This window comes from Harpia harpyja, chromosome 21, assembly GCF_026419915.1.
Source record: "Harpia harpyja isolate bHarHar1 chromosome 21, bHarHar1 primary haplotype, whole genome shotgun sequence".
Taxonomy (NCBI): Eukaryota; Metazoa; Chordata; class Aves; order Accipitriformes; family Accipitridae; genus Harpia; species Harpia harpyja.
In genome coordinates this window covers 18,007,500-18,025,030 of record NC_068960.1, presented here as the reverse complement: position 1 = coordinate 18,025,030, position 17,531 = coordinate 18,007,500, and the positions used below count along the sequence as shown (strand labels likewise).

The 17,531-nt window shown below is 46.5% G+C and overlaps 1 protein-coding gene across 7 annotated transcripts in view; it reads right to left on the bottom strand.

The window, feature by feature from the left end:
• Positions 1–3,352: 3,352 nt before the first annotated feature.
• Positions 3,353–17,531, bottom strand: part of XPO6 (exportin 6) — a 55,796-nt gene continuing 41,617 nt past the window's right edge. For 4 of the 7 annotated variants that reach the window (XM_052772849.1, XM_052772850.1, XM_052772851.1 and 1 more), the window contains 13 exons: positions 16,312–16,471; positions 15,524–15,616; positions 13,931–14,075; positions 13,311–13,457; positions 12,320–12,509; positions 12,057–12,153; positions 11,037–11,152; positions 9,548–9,662; positions 8,876–9,047; positions 8,266–8,427; positions 6,024–6,122; positions 5,073–5,303; positions 3,353–4,079 (listed from right to left, as the gene is read on the bottom strand). In XM_052772849.1, coding sequence (XP_052628809.1) covers positions 3,978–4,079; positions 5,073–5,303; positions 6,024–6,122; positions 8,266–8,427; positions 8,876–9,047; positions 9,548–9,662; positions 11,037–11,152; positions 12,057–12,153; positions 12,320–12,509; positions 13,311–13,457; positions 13,931–14,075; positions 15,524–15,616; positions 16,312–16,471 — 1,829 coding nt within the window. In that variant the 3' untranslated portion in view covers positions 3,353–3,977. Of the gene's footprint in view, positions 4,080–5,072; positions 5,304–6,023; positions 6,123–8,265; positions 8,428–8,875; positions 9,048–9,547; positions 9,663–10,996; positions 11,153–12,056; positions 12,154–12,319; positions 12,510–13,310; positions 13,458–13,930; positions 14,076–15,523; positions 15,617–16,311; positions 16,472–17,531 lie in introns of all 7 variants that reach the window. The other 3 variants (XM_052772852.1, XM_052772854.1, XM_052772853.1) reach the window with 1 other exon arrangement.

Sequence of the window (17,531 nt, the reverse complement as noted above, 5' to 3'; positions counted from 1 at the left end):
AGCCTTTAAGGGCCCGGCCGAGCCCGGGGACGGGTCAGGCTTCCGTCCCTCCCCTTAAAGCAGCCGCCGGGACCGGGCGGCCGCCGCGCCTGCACGGAGCATCCCGGGCCGGAGCATCCCTAGTACGGAGCATCCTCCTGGGCTGGAGCATCCCCGCTACGGAGCATCCCCCCGGTCAGGAGCAACCCGGTCCGCAGCACCCTCCCGGTCCGGAGCATCCCCGGTACAGATTATCCGAGCATGGGACATGCCGGTCCGGAGCATCCCCCGGCACGGAGCTGAGCCTTTCCCTCGGCTGGGCTGAGCCCCAAGCCCTGCCGCGGTGGGAGCACAGCCTGCACCCATCCCGCGGGTGAACCAGGGGCATGGGAGAGGGGCCAGACCCTGCCAAAAAAATCAGACCTACTTCATGCTTTGGGCCCTGATGGTCCAGGCGAGGAGACACTCTGGCTTAGCCCACACCAGCGCGAGCTGGGGTGCAAGGGAGGCTGGTGTCATAGGGATCCCCCAGCCCCGGTGAAGGGCTACAGCAGGGAGCACTCAGGCCAGTGCCCTGCCCCTGGGACACGGGGCTGCCCTGGACACGTAGTGGGTGCTGGAAAAGGGGTAAGGCCCTGGGAGAGGTGCAGAGGCTGCTCTTACCCTGCTCACCTGCAGCACTGCCCAGGTGGGAGCCCCTCTGCTTTAAAGCATCACTGAAGGCTGCAGGAAGCAGGGAGAGGGACGAGCCCTGCACACACAGGTGACAGGGACAGAAGGACCAGGGCTCCTTCCTTCACCCCATCCTGTGCCGAAGGAGGCAGAAATCACAGGGAGTTTACAAAGCAGCAACAGGCAGAGCCCTGCGCGCAGGAGTGGGGGATGCTCCTCTTCGCAGCATCACTCCAGCTCAGATTCCAGTTTTCCTTAGGGTTGAAGCAAGTCGGTGAGGGATTTCTGCCTACTCCTGGAGGGCAAGGGCAGCCCTACAGGCAGGTGGGGGGGGCCCTCCGTTCTCCAGCATCTGGTTTATACAGACAGACTCATCCCAGAGCCCACACTGGGAAATCACTCTTGATGGAGCTTACATCCCAAACTCCCGAGACAGCTCTTGGGAAAGCAGCTTGATGCAAACATTGCTATTAAAATATCTGCAAATTCATGGAAAATCCTGGTCACTTTAGGCCTGTTTCCTAAACCTGTGATAATTTAAACAAATCAAGGAATTGCATACAAAGCAATTAATGGGCCATGAGGGCAAGGGGGCCTGGGGAGGCTGGACTCAAGCCTGGCTCCAACCTGCATTTAGCTCCTCATCCCCATCTCCTTTCTTCTTTCCTTCCTGCCTCACCACGGTGGGGGGAGTGGAAGGGGGAGGCCCAGCACCAGCCACAGCCTGGGGGAGGGGACGAGGGGTGACATGGGGGCTCCCAGGTCCCACTGTGCTCAGCACAGCTGCAAAAACATCCAGGCAAAGAGATCGATCAACAGCTCTTGCAAAATAGACTTTTTGCTGGCCAAAAGCTGGTGACACCCACCCAAACAGGGCATTCAGGATGGGAAACGGCCCCTCTTCAGTGTCTGCTGAGCCAGGGGTGACAGTTACAGAGGAAGGGGTTTCTTTGGGGAAGATTAATGCAGCCAGATACACACAAGCCAGGTGCCCTTCGGTATTTATCCAGCAAGCTGCCCTGCTCATCCGGAGGGCTGGGGTGCTGCAGCCAACCCTGCACTTCAGGTGATGGCTGGCAAAGGAGAAACAGGTTTTAGTGCAAGGGGTGGCAGGCTGCAGCCTGGCCTTTGGCCACCTTCCAGCTGCTGCCCTTGATAGAGGGAAGAACATGTACTTTCACCCTCTGTCAACCAAACAGTTTTGCAAGAAACAGAAGCACCACCAGCCCAGAGAGCCATGCTGGGAGGGGAGCTGTGCCATTAGCAGATGAAATCCCCTTAGCCCATCTCTGAAGGAAGCCACAGCTAGGGTGCTTGGTGAAGGAGGTGGCAGACAGCTACCACCATCCCCCACTGCAGCTTGGAGCAGGGCAGAACTGCTGTGAGTGACCAGGGTGGCAGCTCAGGAAGAAGGGGAGGCTCTGTGGACAGGTTTGGACCCTGCATCGCATTTTCATACACCTAATTACCACCAGGAAAAGCAAGGACTCAAAGTTTCTTTAAGTGCAGACAGTGACACTGAGTTAACTCCAGGAGTTAACTCTGGTTCAGGTTCTGGCTGGCAGGGAGCTCAGTGCCTTCCACTCTCGGGGAAGGTCAGAGCTCTGCAGTCTGGGGGCAGATCATCACTCACTTTCACACTGGTCTTCAGACACCCAGGTTCACGGCCCACAGTTGCAAGGACTGTACCTGGTGAGGCATGACTCTGATTCACGTGCAACTTCCAACTCAAGCTGCTCATTGCAGGGTATGAAGCCCAAACGTCAAACTGGTCCCAGTTTGGACAGCCTGGATGCAAGGCTCTGTCTGTACACAGGTTATCCAAACAGCATACATTATCTCCAAACAGCAAACATGCACATCACAGGCTGTATCACAGGCTGTTTTTCACAAAACTAACTAAAGGAATTGTGGAGCAAGTGCTCCTACACTCTAACTCACCTTTGATACCTCCCAGCTGTCCACATGCAGCCACTTCACTCAAGTCCACATCTACAAACATTTAGGGGAGAACAGCTCCTCCAGGCTTGCTCACTTCACAACAACAGGTGCTGTTCCCACCATGCAGCCCTTACCACAGCTGCCCTTGTAACCACAGAGAATTCAGACTGATAAAATGCTCTATACTAGCTACCTGACTAGAGACTTCAGGGGGAAAAAAAAAATAAATCCTTCCCAGCTGCATGAGCACAAGCCCCACAAAATCTGGTCCTGTCTGACTGGGGACTGGAATTTTAACCTTGTGCTCAGATGCCACTATCAAGTCATTCTGAGCCTTCAAGCTCAGGTCTCTGATGATGCAACACCGTGAACATTAAGACATTTCTTCCTTCAGGCAGCTCTTGATCAATTCAGACAACGGTCTGCTGGAGGGAATAAACAGATCACCACAATGGTAACAGAAAACATCAGGGAACACAGGTGGTAAACACAATGAGGGGAGAGTGCAGAAAGAAGGCAACACAGCTCCGCACCAGTTCAGTACAGCACCTTTCAGGAGCTGTTGGACTTGCTGGCAACCTGCACAGGGCATTTCTGCACTCAGGGCATGGTACGGGCAATGCAGGCACCTGCTGCCGGTCCTCTTGCCTGATCATGGGGAAAGGCTGCAGATTGCTGCCTGCATCGCAAAATGCATTTTCATCTAGTAGAATGGCTTGGTGACAGACAGGCCTACAAGGAAACTAAAACAAGTTACAAGTTATTTAAAACAACAAAGTAAGCACTTTATTTCCATTAAGCATGTTGTTTTAGTATCACAATGGAATGATGAGAAAACTTTTAAAAAAAACCAAAAAGTCTCTAATCCCCACAAACAGCAGGGAGGTTTTCAAGGCAATTTAAAAACAAAGGGAGTGACAGAAGTGCCAAAACAGTCCCAACATCACGAGACTCCTCCTCCGAGAGCTGGGCAGGGGCAGGAAGGTGGAATGACACGAAGGTACGAATGTCTGAAGTAGTCTTTGGCGCTTCTGCCTCACGTTCGATACGTACGTGATCTCTCAAGACAACTCCACAGAAATCTCTGGACGCAACAAAGTGCTACGTTAGTAGGACAAAACCCCAGCGAGAGGACTTTCCGTACAGTTGAGATGCCCTGCGGTTGGGCGTTAAGACACATCCTGCAGACAGTGCTGACTCCAGCTGGGGGCCTTCAGGTTGGGAGAGAAAAAAGGAAGCGTGGTGCGTGAATCCAAGAAGATGTGCCCATGTGCAAGACACCGCGTCCTGCAGTCCTGACAAAACCAGGGAGGAGAGAAGGTGGTGGCAAAACAAAACATGGATCCGTTCCCTACAGTGATCAAAACACGAGTCCAGTGCAGTAACTATAGTTTCACAGTTCCAGGGGGCAAACTGTCATTGCAGAGTCTGTAGTAACGCAGGTCATTCACCAGTCTGTGCACATTCTGGGTAAACGATGGCAGATCCTGGAAAAGATCAAACAACACATTGTACTGCAAACAGAATGACACCTACAAGCACTGTCTTACAGCAGAGAACAGAAATGAACCAACAGGGCCAAACACCCACATATATTTTCACACAGGAGAACAACAGACTCCTTCCTCCAGAGTCTGAGCCCAGGAAACCCAGGTTTCTGCAGCCCACATACAGGGAGCAGAGATGGCTCCAGAGCTGCTCCATGCAGAGAGCTGACTGCAGAGATGTGGGCTCTGTTCACGGCACCGGCTTCTCGGTGTGCAGTCAGGCACTACACGAATGGTCACGACATGGCCATCTGCAGCAGCAACTGCTCACTGCATTCCCGCCAAGGCTCCTGGGTGCCACGTACCCCATAACAAGGGCTAACCTTCCTGAAGAGCAATTGCCATCTGGAGTCCAGTGATTCTCTCAAGGCTCCTTTCCTACCCTCACCCTTGGTCTCAAAACTCCATCATCTCCCACGGGAGAGGAAGCACTCAACAGACAAGCAAGCTTCAGCAGATGGAAGCCACAGCCTGCTGCACTGCCATGATGTTCCATAGGGAGGTTATAGACCCCCCATTTGCTTCACATGCATATGAGGGGTTTGAAAGAATTGTGAGCTATTGCAGCTACTCTGCTGTTGTCTTTGCTGTAACCCTCAAACATCTGGCCAGCAGCTAGAGTGAGATTTTGGCAAGGATGAGTGTCCCACTCAAAAAAATGTCAGTCTACCCCTATGAAAAAACTTCCTCCAGGAAACACATTCCCTAACTCTCACAGCATTCAGCAGTCTGAGAGATGAGATGGCAGTTCTGCTACCTACAGTGAAAAATCCTTGGCTAGGCATTGCTGAGTATGGAAGCATTTGGAACAAAAGGTACTGCCTCAAAACACTGCCCTGAGAAGCTCACAGCTGCCTGCAAGTGTGTTCTAGGAGAAAAACTCTGCGCATCCTGGGAATACTGGCACTCTGCTGCAGTGTTTCCCCTTCTTACCCTGTCCATTTTGAAATTCCTTCCCAGCACATTTTTCTGGTTCGAGTCCACACCATCACAACTGGCCAGGAACTCAGGGAGAAAGGCTGAGTAGAAGCCATCAAAGTCCACTGAGGCCATATTGTAGGTGGCAATGCCGATCTCCTCCTGCAACAGGTCATGCGACTTGTGGACAAGCACCTGAAGTAGCACATTCACAAACTGGAACAGCATGGTTGTGCGGAAGATCTTCTGCACAGTGAGAGAAGCACATATTTAGAAGTCTTCCAAAGCTGTTGCGAGCACAGAGGTAATTTTCCAAACCAAGATCACAAATGGCTACAGAAAGCTAGATTAATATCGGCTTTAAAGTCAACAGGGAATTTGGCCACACTTACCTCATGCATCTGACCCAAGTTTTAAGCATTGGCATTTAAGCAAACAGCATCGAGTCCCATTCAAACTCCAGCCAGTTTAACCCTGCACAGTGCTCCTGAAAGCCAGGGAATCTGGCTAGCTGCCTGGAAGTCTGCAACAGGCAGCTGTTAACATGATGGGCTGTCCTTCAGTTGTGACCACAGATGTGAACCTGAAAGCCCTGCTTTCACATGCTAACCAGAAGGGCAAGACCTTGGATTCCAACTTCAATCCTTCATGACAGCAGCTAACAGGTTTAAATTAGACAGTCTGGAGGATGGGTCCTACATGACAGCAATGGAGACAACCACCTGGCAGTGACTTGACTGCAAATTCTAGAAACCCCGCTGCTGACCCAGATGAGAATGCTGGAGGGACTCCACCATGTCAATCTGACCAGCAACATATCCATCGGGATCACAGCAAGCAACCAAAGGCTGTGGCATAAAAGCCCCCAAAACCTGACCTTCAGTTTCCGAGTGGTTTAAAACAAGTCTCAGAACAGCACCTGCCTATTACCACACACAGAGTGTACACTGGTCAACTGAGACCCACCTTGTGGTACAGCTTCTGCTTGGTGTTCAGCGTCTCCAAGTAGAAGAGATTCTGCTTGAACAGGTGAATGTCAGGTTGCAGGAAGGACTGGCCAAAAGCCTATGAACAAAGCAGAATTGAAGGAAGGGGACTGACATTACAATGAGTATCAGACCTGTCACGTGGAACAACATCATTTTCACACTGAACACCAGAACAAACCCCTGGGAGCCTCTGCTGCTTCTCAGCACAGCAAAGTAACAAGACAGGCAGTTGTTTAAGTCAACTGTGCTGCTGCCAGACCAACGGGAATGAAGAAATTTTAGTGGAAACACGGTCATATCTTTGCAGAACAGTTGCTAAGCTGGGTCCATTGGGAACAGGTGGGCCAAGGTTGCACTGAAGAGGAACACAGATGCTGAGCACAGCTCCCTTGGCAGCCAGGTTGCTCGTGAAGGATTTGGCTGTTTCTCGTGGATGCTACCTAAGGTAGTGCAGCAAGCATGAACAAAACTAGAACACACACACAGGTTTTGTTCTCAATCCAAGTCAAAAGACCAAGGTGACTGGCAGATGCATATTACTGCACTAAATTAGAAAGAAGTTAGAGATGGGAGCTGGGAGGCTGACCTGGGCATTACAGAAGCAGTAAAGAGCTTAGGAACAAAATTTGCTGGATCCTGCTGAACTAGTCTGGTAGGCCTGCACAGACTGTGATAAGACATCTTTTACACCCTGAACGCCTCTGACACACTGTACGGGTGATATAGGCAGATGAGGTAAGCTCTGTACAGAGATAGGCAGCAGAATTTTACCAGTTCCTGCTTCAAGGCATCACAAACAGAAGAGTTTATTCCTCCAGACCAGCCATTTACTGTTAAATGGACAAAAATGGCCCAAGTCCCTTCAAGACTGAGCCAGTTCTGGACTCAGATCTCTGGTAAAAGCCAGCACAGAAACTATTAATATTCTCCACACAAAACACTGGCTGTGTGGAGAAGTGTGGAGAACATTTACAGAACATTAAATAAGAGTTTTGTATGAAAACAGGAGCCAAGTAGTAAAACAAGTAGTTCAGTATTGTCAACCAGCCTGAAGTTAATACTGAGATTACCATGAAAATATCTTCCCCAACAAGGCACTCAGGTGAGTTTGGAAGTGTTACACTGCTACAGGTGAAAGAGAGATGCTTGGACAGCCCTGTATAGGGACCAGCTTGGGCCTCATTCACATCAAAAGATGCCAAGGTAAGCAAAGGCCAGAGAGAAACACCAATACAGTTTATATCAGTGCAAGAGCTCCTTCTTCACTCATGTATCAGAAAGGACCCAGTCTCCAGAAGCACTCCATGATGGGGCAGCTCCGCAAAGAGTCCTCCCACCTGAAGTCTAAGCACATGGCCCTCCACTCCGGCATTCACTGCTCTCGGAGGAGCAAGCCCTACTCTGAGGTTGCAGAGCATGGTGCAAGCACACTTCTGTTTACACTGACATGGGATGGAGGTGAAGGGCCTCACACCAGGTACTCTGATAGCAGATTAGGAGGGTGATTTTTTTCTGATTTTACTTTAAGTCGCACTACCTGTTTTGGGGACAGTTCTTGCATCTAGGAACTGCACAGGAACTCATTTGGCCAGCTCTGACCTAACTAACATGTGGAATACAGTCTGTTATTCTTAAAAATTCAAATTCCCCAACCCGAGAAATAGGTGCTGGCTCTGTGTACGTGCTGGCACACTGCCTATGCCTTCTCTATTCTGCAGGCCAAAGCCCATAAGATATTACCCCACTGACCCTTCTCTACCAGATCCAATGGTACAGCATAGAACAAATCCATTTAAACCAAAAGACATCTTGGTCTCAGGAGAAAACAAAATCAACAACAACAAAACCCAGAAAAAACCCAAAAAACCAGCTTTCCTGCACTGACAATTTGTCCTAGTGCTAACCACAAGACTTGTAACAGAAGTAAATGGGTCAGCGTCAATAATGTATTTTTAGGTTCAGATGCAGGATGAGGCATGGAAAGAAATTAACATTCCTTCCTCACTGCTTGCTTCCCTGCACAGTGAGGCACCATGCCTTGTGAGCACATCAGCAAGACCACTCTGCAAGTACTTTGATTTTCAGCAGTTCCTGAAGGCAAGACCTCACACAAGACATGGTCTAGCCCCCATCACCCACGTGTTTAATGCACTGCCACAAGTAGCGTATGCTCCATTGCAGAAAGGGTTCTGGACAACTGTGGGAAGAGCTTGAGTTACCTGCATAATGGCACTGAACTGTGCTTCGTTCTCCATCTGCTCTTCTGCTACTCCTCTTTGGACACTAGCCAATACACTAGATTTGAAGAAGTACCGCCAATTGTGGTGGAGGACCCGGAAAAGCAGCTCAAATAACTCTGCTTTCACATCAGGAGATGAGCGCTAGGAGGAGAAGAGAACAAACAACTCAAAGCAGGTTCCTGTGCTGGAATCCCACTCAGCCCCTGGATCCCACTGCTAGCAGGACCCTGCCAGGTAGCCACCCAGGGCAGTACTTCACAGCCAAGGTAACAGATCATCAAAGCATTTCCTCCTAAGGAAGGCATCAAACTCAGCAGCTGTTGGATCATGCTAAGAACACATCACCAAGTTTTGAGTTTTACCTCCTGCTTTGAGCACATCCGTAATTTTAGCCTCTCTTGACAATTCCTGACAAAATCCTCCACCCGCACTGCTTCCAATTCCCACTGACTAGTCACCCAGTTTTCCCTGCCCAGGGACTGACATTTACAGCTCTTGGAAAGCAAAAAGCTTAATTGCTCCCACAACCCCAGCAATGCCTTCCCTTCCCATCTCCCCCTTCCTACACCTCGTGTAAGAACAGCCCTACCTCTGCAATGATGGGGTAGACCTGCTCCATGCACAGTGAGATGACGCTGGGTAGAAAAGGCTTGAATACTTGGCCTGGCTCTTGTACCACCACTTGCAGTATTTTCAGAAACTTCTCCACCACCCGACAGCCAGTGCTGCCCTCATGGAGGATGCTCTCTGCCAACTGCTCCCTATGACAAAAAACAGTCACTGCATAGGAACCTTCCCAGTGATCTGCATGCTTACTTAATTTACAGGAAAGCAGGTAGTGCCTCTGAACTTGCTCAATTAATACAGGCCGAGTACATTAAGCCAAAGGGAGCTGGGTTTTGACTGAGGATTGATAGACCCCCCCTCCCCAACAAAAGCTTGAGTGATAGTTGGGGGACCCTCAGATCTTGGGTAGGAGCTAACAGGCAATGCAAGAGTCCAGGTCAATATCGCACACTTCCAGAAAGTCTGTGGGAGAGCTGAAATTGCATGATGGCATGTACGATTGATGTGCATGGGCTGGGTGACTTCAGACTTGGAAGCATTTTCCTCAGATTTAGTCCTGGGACATGACAAAAGTCTGGAAACAAAGGGGTTGGAAACTCTACGCTCTTTAGGGGCAGAGACCTGTTGTGTGAGCAGCTTACTGAGATAAATCATCCTGAGGGATAAGAAAGAAGTGATGAACATGGGACAATACCTGGTGAACATGTTTAGGAAGGTCTGTATGATCTGCTCAGTGAAAGGCACTCCCATCTGCACCCTCAGTCCTTGAAACAGAGTGAGGAAGAAGCTCAGCATCTCATCTGTCACATCTAAGATAAGAACAGGAAAGCAAAAAGAACATGTTAAGGCAACATTCAAGTGCATCAATAAGTCTTATATGTAAGATTTGCTCCTCCTGTACAGGGAACCTCATTTACTCTTGGAAATTTAGCAGCAGGGTTGCCACTAGAAACTGAAACCAACAGCCGGTACTATAGGGCTTAAAAACTGTTCATCCATTTCTGAAAACTGCCAGGGATGACAAGTACAGGCAGCATCAAGCAACTCAGAACAAAACGATACTATCAGCAAGACCCTTAGTCTGGTTGGCCTACACAGAGTGCTTGGAGAAAGCTCTGGCAATGGTCTGTGCTGATTTCCAGTTGCTCACTGCTTGTACAGGGTTAACAGGAAATACAAGGAAATCCAAAACAGCTACACAGCTTGGGGTGGCTTAGGAGACAGAATCCAACTTCTTTTTTTTTTTTTGGCAGGAACTGAAAAGACCCTTCTAACTTCAGAAGTCATCTTCAGCCTGTGGTTATGCAGTTAGCTAATCAGCACTGCAGCTAATTCTTCATCAGTCCCAACACGCTTTATTGAATAACCACAGTAAGCTGAAGCTGCTCAACTCCTTCATACAGCCTTTTATAGCCAATAAATAGCAATTGCATGAGGCTGCTAGCCTGTTCTGAAGACAACAGTTCACTGCAGTCACAGCATCAGCTTGCCATCTTGGATCCTCTCTGCATTTCAACTTTGTTTTGCCTCCCCCGTGCCTGCTTTGCTGAGAAAAATCCCACCAAACTCCAAAAGTTTTCCTGTAATGCCTTGCTCTTCATGAGAGAAGCTGCTGTAGTCCTAGGCATTTGAACTACTCTGATGTGATACAAAATGTAAGTCGCTAGCCAGAAGATTGCCAAGCAACAGTCCTGGTTACATCTGAGGAGCCTTTCCTTTGTAGGGGAAAAAAACCCCACACCATTTGACCTCATCTGATGAGATCTACTCCTCTTTGTCTTCAAGCTTTTGGAGAGAATGTAAATGGCAAACATAGCCAGACAGGGTATTTTAAAGCTTTTTTTTTATTTGTGCTTAGGATCAGCTCCATTTTGTTTCACTGCTGAACACAGCACAGGGCATCTCCATCTTCTGGAAGTGTGACAAACCTTCATGCCTGTATCCTAGACAGCAGAGAAGATCTCACTTTCCTGTTCTGGCTCAGCCCAGCCCACCCAGAAGTACGGACTCACATTACACTTCAGGCACAGCAAGTCCACACACTTCACATGAACACCACCACGAAGCTATGCTGATGGACTTTGGATATTACCAGTAGGTCATAAAGCTACTCACAGCATTAAAGCCTGTCCTATGGTTATACCTGACTGATGAATGAAAGCTGGGAAGAGGGCTAGTGAGACCTGCACGGATTCTTGCAGCGACTGATAACAGATCTGTCGAGACTTGGTAGATTCTCCAGAGATACTTTCTACAATATCTTCTAAAACGCTGAGTGTCTGATGGATGATCACTTTGGCTGCAAAATAAGAGAGATGATACTTCCTGCATGTGTCAAAACTACTCAGAGGCAAGAAATGAAGAGAAGTCAAGTTCACACACAGTAACTACAACCTACAAGGCAGCATATACACCAAACCCAGGTTGGAGTCAAAGAAGTTCCCAAGTTGGTGTTCACATTTTAAATATCTAAACAGGTTCAATTAGGTCACTGTGGCTACTCACTTTCTTAAATTATACAGGTTTACTGCCCTACAGATGCACCCACTGCTCAACTACTCAGGTGCAAATGCTGAGGTGAGGTGTAAACAATATTATTCACAATATGCTAATACTAAAGAAACACTAGCCAAGAAAAAAGCAGGACATTATGACAGCAAAATACACTACAGATTTCTATTTCTGAAAGTAACAACTGGAGCAATACACAATCCCTGTATAAGCTAACCCAAATGCTGGGAAAACTTAACTGGCTCAGTTCTACCCATGTGAGCAGTCTGCTGATATTCTTCTCATGAGGAGCAAACCACCCTCTACCATGCTCCCTCCCTGTGCACAGCTGACCATCATTGTCAGGTTAGTCAGAAGCTGTGACACTGCCTACTTTTTAAAGCAATGCTCAAAAAAAAAAAAAAAAAAGAGACATCCCCCCCCCCCCAAAGCAGTCCCAAAACATACACAAAAAATTCCAAAGGTCCCTGGACCCCATCAGTTCAGGGCTCTCCTACACATATAAACCCTCTACAGTACTCCTCAAGTCCAGAAAAAATTCTTATCTTGCCCCTTAAGTTTTTATAACCATAATCTTCATTAATGCTGCCTCCAGGCAATGTTTCTAATACTATAGTGTCCCAGCATTAGGCTGTCAAGTATTCCTAATGCAATCACTGCTATTCAAAGTTTTATTACAAACTTGATCCCACCTTCCCTGCACGACTGAGGAAGACAGTACTTTGATGGAAGAGCTTACAGGCAACCTGGGGTGAGAGTGCCCTTTACACACCCACAGAAGAAGGATTTCTAAAAAAAGAAAGAAAATACAAATTGCTCCTTTCCTGTCCTCCCCATACACTAAATACAGTTTCTCAGCCAAAATAATTATTGGAAAATCAGCTTGATGACACCTATTAGCAGTTTGCACTGCAGCTGTCAGAAGACAGCACACACCAAGAAACCCAGTACTTACTGTCCTCCAGCTGCACTTTCCTCTGTGGCAAGATGGCATTGGATTTTAATTGGCGGTATTCTCTTGTGAGGGCAGAGATTAGGCTGGCATGGTTGGTGGAGCGAACCGCCCACTGCTGTTCACTCTCTGGAAGATTTGGCCAGGGCAGCAACAATACGTTCGACAGTGCTCTGCACACCAACACCTGGGCCTAGAAGCAACGAGACATTGAGCAAAGAGATGAAGTTTTACCACGTTTGCAGTTCAGTTTTCGCTAGAGCACAACCCTAGAGTGAAGTGACATTTTACGTCTGTCCAAAACATCAGCAGTGCTCACAGTCTGAGGAAAGAGTTCAATAGCAGAAGGTAAACCCAAGTGAAAACTAGTAGCTCTGCAAGGTAAGAGAGAAGCAAAGCTCTGTGACTTAAGGGCTGGAATCAGCTCCCAGCTCTGTCAGCCCCTCCCTGCAATGGTAAGTCCCTGTTCTTCATATTCATAAAACAAAGATGATACCACTTTCATTACTCCTTGTCTGGTTTGCACACTTACACTTGTACAGCACTTTATGCCTCCATGCCAGCCCACCATACAACCATATCCCAGCCTTCACTGTGGCTTTTCAGTACTTCTGTAATAGAAATACTAACTTGGAGTGAGGTATGTGGAATGCTAACATAAGTTTCACAGAAAACTTTCTGTATGTTAGAATCAACATGCCTGTACTGTAAAGATGATGCAGAATCAGGGACTGTGTCAGCAAGTGAGAAAGGAGTAAGATCTAAGAGGTGCAACTGTGTTTTTTCCTTATGTTGTTGCCTGAAATAGATCATTACTGACAAACTGTATCATTGTGATTCCTGGATATCCACAGTACAGAGATAACTGCTGCCCCTGCCCCCTGCCTTTTTTTTTTTTTTTTTTTTAATGAGGTTATACCTCACTGCAGTAAGAAATGAGGTACACCTTCCCAAGAACACCCAATGTACATTCTTCATGTTTGAGACAAATCACCTTATCAGGAAGCCGCTGAGCAGAAGTGTCTGTGATCCTGTTGAACACCTTCTGTACTGCTGGGATGCTGATCAAGAACACTGGTCGCACTGTGGTGGCTAAAGAAACTAGCAGGTGGCATGCAGACAGCAGTAGCTTCTCCTGCACCTGAAAGAAAGGGTGGTCAGGCTGCCCAGTAACACCACCACACAGAACCATATGATGCAACACTGGCATCAGACAGCACAGTGAGCTGCCATTACCAGTTTTTTGCAAGCAAGACAGTTTATAGTATTTATTTGCCAATCAGAGCACAGGTCAGTTCCCTTAATACTGTGGAAGAGAGTTTTCCCCACTTTCAAACTGTAAAATCATTAGACTGAGTTTGTATGCCTGTAAGTTGCTTACTCTCATATTAGCTTGACCTACAGTGCTATTTAGAATTGCTCTTGGTCTCACCCTACATGGGACATTTGCTGTGGCTCTGGAAGATGGACATCCAGCTCTCAGACTGTTTCACATCAGGAGCCACACTGTGGTCCAGAGCAGACTGTTAAACACCTGAAGACAACAGCACTGCCACGTGAGGGTCTCCTGCTTTAGGTGGAAGCCTAGCCTCAGCCCAGCACTGAGAAAGGTACCTTAGAGCTGATGAGAGGTGTGATAGCCTCCAGAGCGGTAGAGACCAGAGAGATGAACTGCTCCGGGTTCTGCCGGTGAACTTCGCTGTAGAACTGTGCAAGCCAGTGCGCGTAGGCTTGCAGCGCTGCCAGGGACTGAGCGTGGCTGTGGAGGAGCAGAGCAAGGGTAAGATACATATGTGGGATAAAAGGTACACAAGCAGGACAGCTGCAGAAGGGCACAAGTCCTGAGCGTGGTGGGTAGTTTTGACAGCATACTGGGAAAGAATATTGGTATTCTCAAAGCTGACAGCTTTTTCTTTAAAAATTGTTTACTACTATTTTTTTTTTTTTTATCCTGGACCCTGTACATTGAAGGCATATTTAAAAGTGTGCTGTAACTGGACTCACCCACTGAGCAACAGCATTAAGCCAAAGGTATAAACTGATACGGGTCAAATCATAATCAACTGGTAGGTTGACTACAACCATACTTTATAATTTTTGGCACAGCACCATATTAAGATATTTGAGTCAGGACATTTCTTTGGGACCATGCAGACAGGTGTCCTCCAAATGTCTGACAATGTACCTTTGTTAGGCTAACATTAGAAAATGGATCATAGGTTTCTTCAGGGACATTGGACAGAGAAAAGGATGAAAACCGCTCACTAACTGATCATGGAAAAAACCTCCCAAATTATTTTAAACCAGAAAAGGAAAGAGACCATTAAAAGAACATCATCTGCACAAAACTCAGTGCTAGTAACTTGGGATTATTAGGAGAAATCCAGGGAACTATATGATGGAGTCAAGTGGGGGTTTTCAAGGAGCTGCTATACATGCAATTGCAAACTAGAACAAGTACTTAACGTGCTCAAAAGAACAACCTTAAATTTTGCTCACAAAACACCAGCTGGCAGGAAACAGGTTTGTACTACACAGCCTTAGGAATGAAAAGTCTTTAAAAGGCTGTCAGAGTGGTGTTCTATTACTAGCAGCATCAAGATTTTACACTTAATGTCAACTTCTGGATCGAAGTCATTCATTTGTTTCAGAAATGGCTCGCAGAGCTGGAAGGCATATGTTTGTCTTTGAAGCAAAGGACTTGAAACCCTATACTAGGAAAAACATCTTTTACCTGAGCCATAGATCTGGCTTTGGTAGCAAAAAAATCCATAAACTGGAACTACATACTGACAGTGAATCCATTTCTTAGAATACCACTATTGTAACGCTTACATCATCATTTAATTACACTGCAGAAGAACTAAGCTTTTACAGCCATTAGTACAGGGCAGAATAACAGCGTGCTTTTAGAGCTAATAATAATGAGCATTTTTACTTCTCATCATGAATATATTTTTCTTTAAATAACCCGAGTACATCAATTTAAAGAAACAATGGTCCAAAATACTGGCAGCAGCCTTGACCTTCATCAGTTAAAAGAAGGTGCTTTCCTGGTTAGCTAGCAATCACTGGAGAGATGCGCTTTTCAGAACATTTGCCAAGCAAGCGGTTAGAACACCAGACTGAGGAGATCTAATGCCTCACCCACCCCATGTAGTTACCCAATTTGGATACAATCATTTGCAGTGTCTATCTCATACTCACACATCGATAAGGTCAGGTTTCAATACAGATGGTACTGCAGTTTCGATGTTGTACAGTTTAATCTGGGATCCATATAGCGTTACTTTTACCAACCTGGAAGTGAATACATATGTGGTAGTGTAAAGGGACTGTAACATGGATATACACATGTACAAATCCGCTTGAACATCTCATCTGAATGCAGCTCTTCACAACTCTGTGTCAATATTTAGTTAATACATAGACAAGATTTAGACCATTTAGTTGAAAATAATTTAGAGCCTATTTCACTGTTTGTGATAAGATGGAACAAGTACAATGTTCCTGCCCGGGAATGAAAAAACAGAACCAAGGCAGCTGTGTAAAGCCCTGAAATTCTGTAATTTGCAACTACGTGCTAATTAAGTTTCTTGGAGGGGAAGAACCTAATGACATCTGCCTTTCAGTTTTCACAGGTCAAAGATTTTGGTGATTTAACTTGGAGATACAACTTCAAAGTAATCAAACTCTACATCTCATTTCATTGCATCACAAATGCAGATGCTGGAAAACAGGTACCTCAAACTTTCCAAGTGACTGATTTTACTTAATCCCTCCTATTAGTTATTTCTTTGGTTAAGGATTTAGAAAGCCATCTGGGAAACTTACCACTGATGAATTAAATGTAACTGGCCATTGAGTTCTTTGTATCTCAATTTAATCAGAACAAGGGGAGGCAGAAAGAAACCTTGGTTTTCACACTCACCGCAGTGGTGACAATTGCTCCTTGTACTGGTGAAGGGACAGGAAACTCCCCCTCCCATACCTACCTCTCCACCACTGTAAGAGCATCATTGAACCTGGCAGCAAACACATCACCAATGAAGTATTCTGCTAAACGACCAACGGCCTGCAGCAAGGAGCTCAGGTCCCTCAAGGAGCAGTGCAAACGGCGGCAGTCATTCTCTGCAGTGATGTTCAGCCTGTGACCTGAAATGACGTTATGGTTCATTAGCAATGAAGCCAAAAGACCAAAGTGTAAATAATCACTTGTGCTAACACCCACTATGAGCCTAGCAGTCTGAAAACTCATACTTTAAAAACCTTGTGCCAGAAAAACACACGTAACCTTGTGACTAATAAATACAGCTCTTTGGGACAGGAAACCTAATTACAAAGCTACAGGAAATGCAAAGTTTATTCTAATTACATTACAAGCATTCTTCTTAAATTAGCTCAGCAGTGGGTCATAGTTCAAATCTCCAAGTGACTGAAATACTCAAACTGAGTAAGACAAGTTCAACTCTTCCAGCTGCCACACTTCATATTCCTCTTTAAAGGCTGAAATGGATGTTACCAACTGTTTCATCCTTTTACACATTTCTTTTCTTCTAATTGGTACTAATAACTACGTAAAAAGGAGCCTTTTTGGTTATCCATTGACATTAAAAAGCAATCCCAGCTCTGTGGAGAAGGTCACTACCCGGACTCCCTCTGCTGGCTAGAGTGCAATTAACATTCCAGCAGCAGCAGCAGCGTATTTGGAACAAGAGTGTATTTGCTTCTGATGTGAAGCGTGGTTATTCACTTTCTTATTTCTCAGCTATAAGAAACATACCGATAAGTAGATCTGCCAGTCTTACCACCTATGTAATTGTCCTACCACTCGGTTGCATATACCTGGTCTCCAAGCACTCCAGACCTTTTACTAAAAAAGCAAACACGTTCTGCAACACTACATTTCAAAGAAAATATGTTTTTCTTTCCACTGCCTGTATTTTATCTCGGATTAAGTTTTCAGCAACAAGCTTGCCATTTTGTACCACTGGCACCAGCATACTATCATCCAGTTCTGAATTCCCAGCTGCATCTGAACTACTTCTGACCCATCAGCTAAACAGCCAGCCCACATAATAGCTTCTAATACAGATTGTTGCTACAGCATTAAAAAAAATTATACATTGCATATCCTAGGTCTGAAATGATCCTAAAATTGGAAGTACTTTTTCCTGAACTGTCTACACAACAATCACCATTCTGCCATGTATAG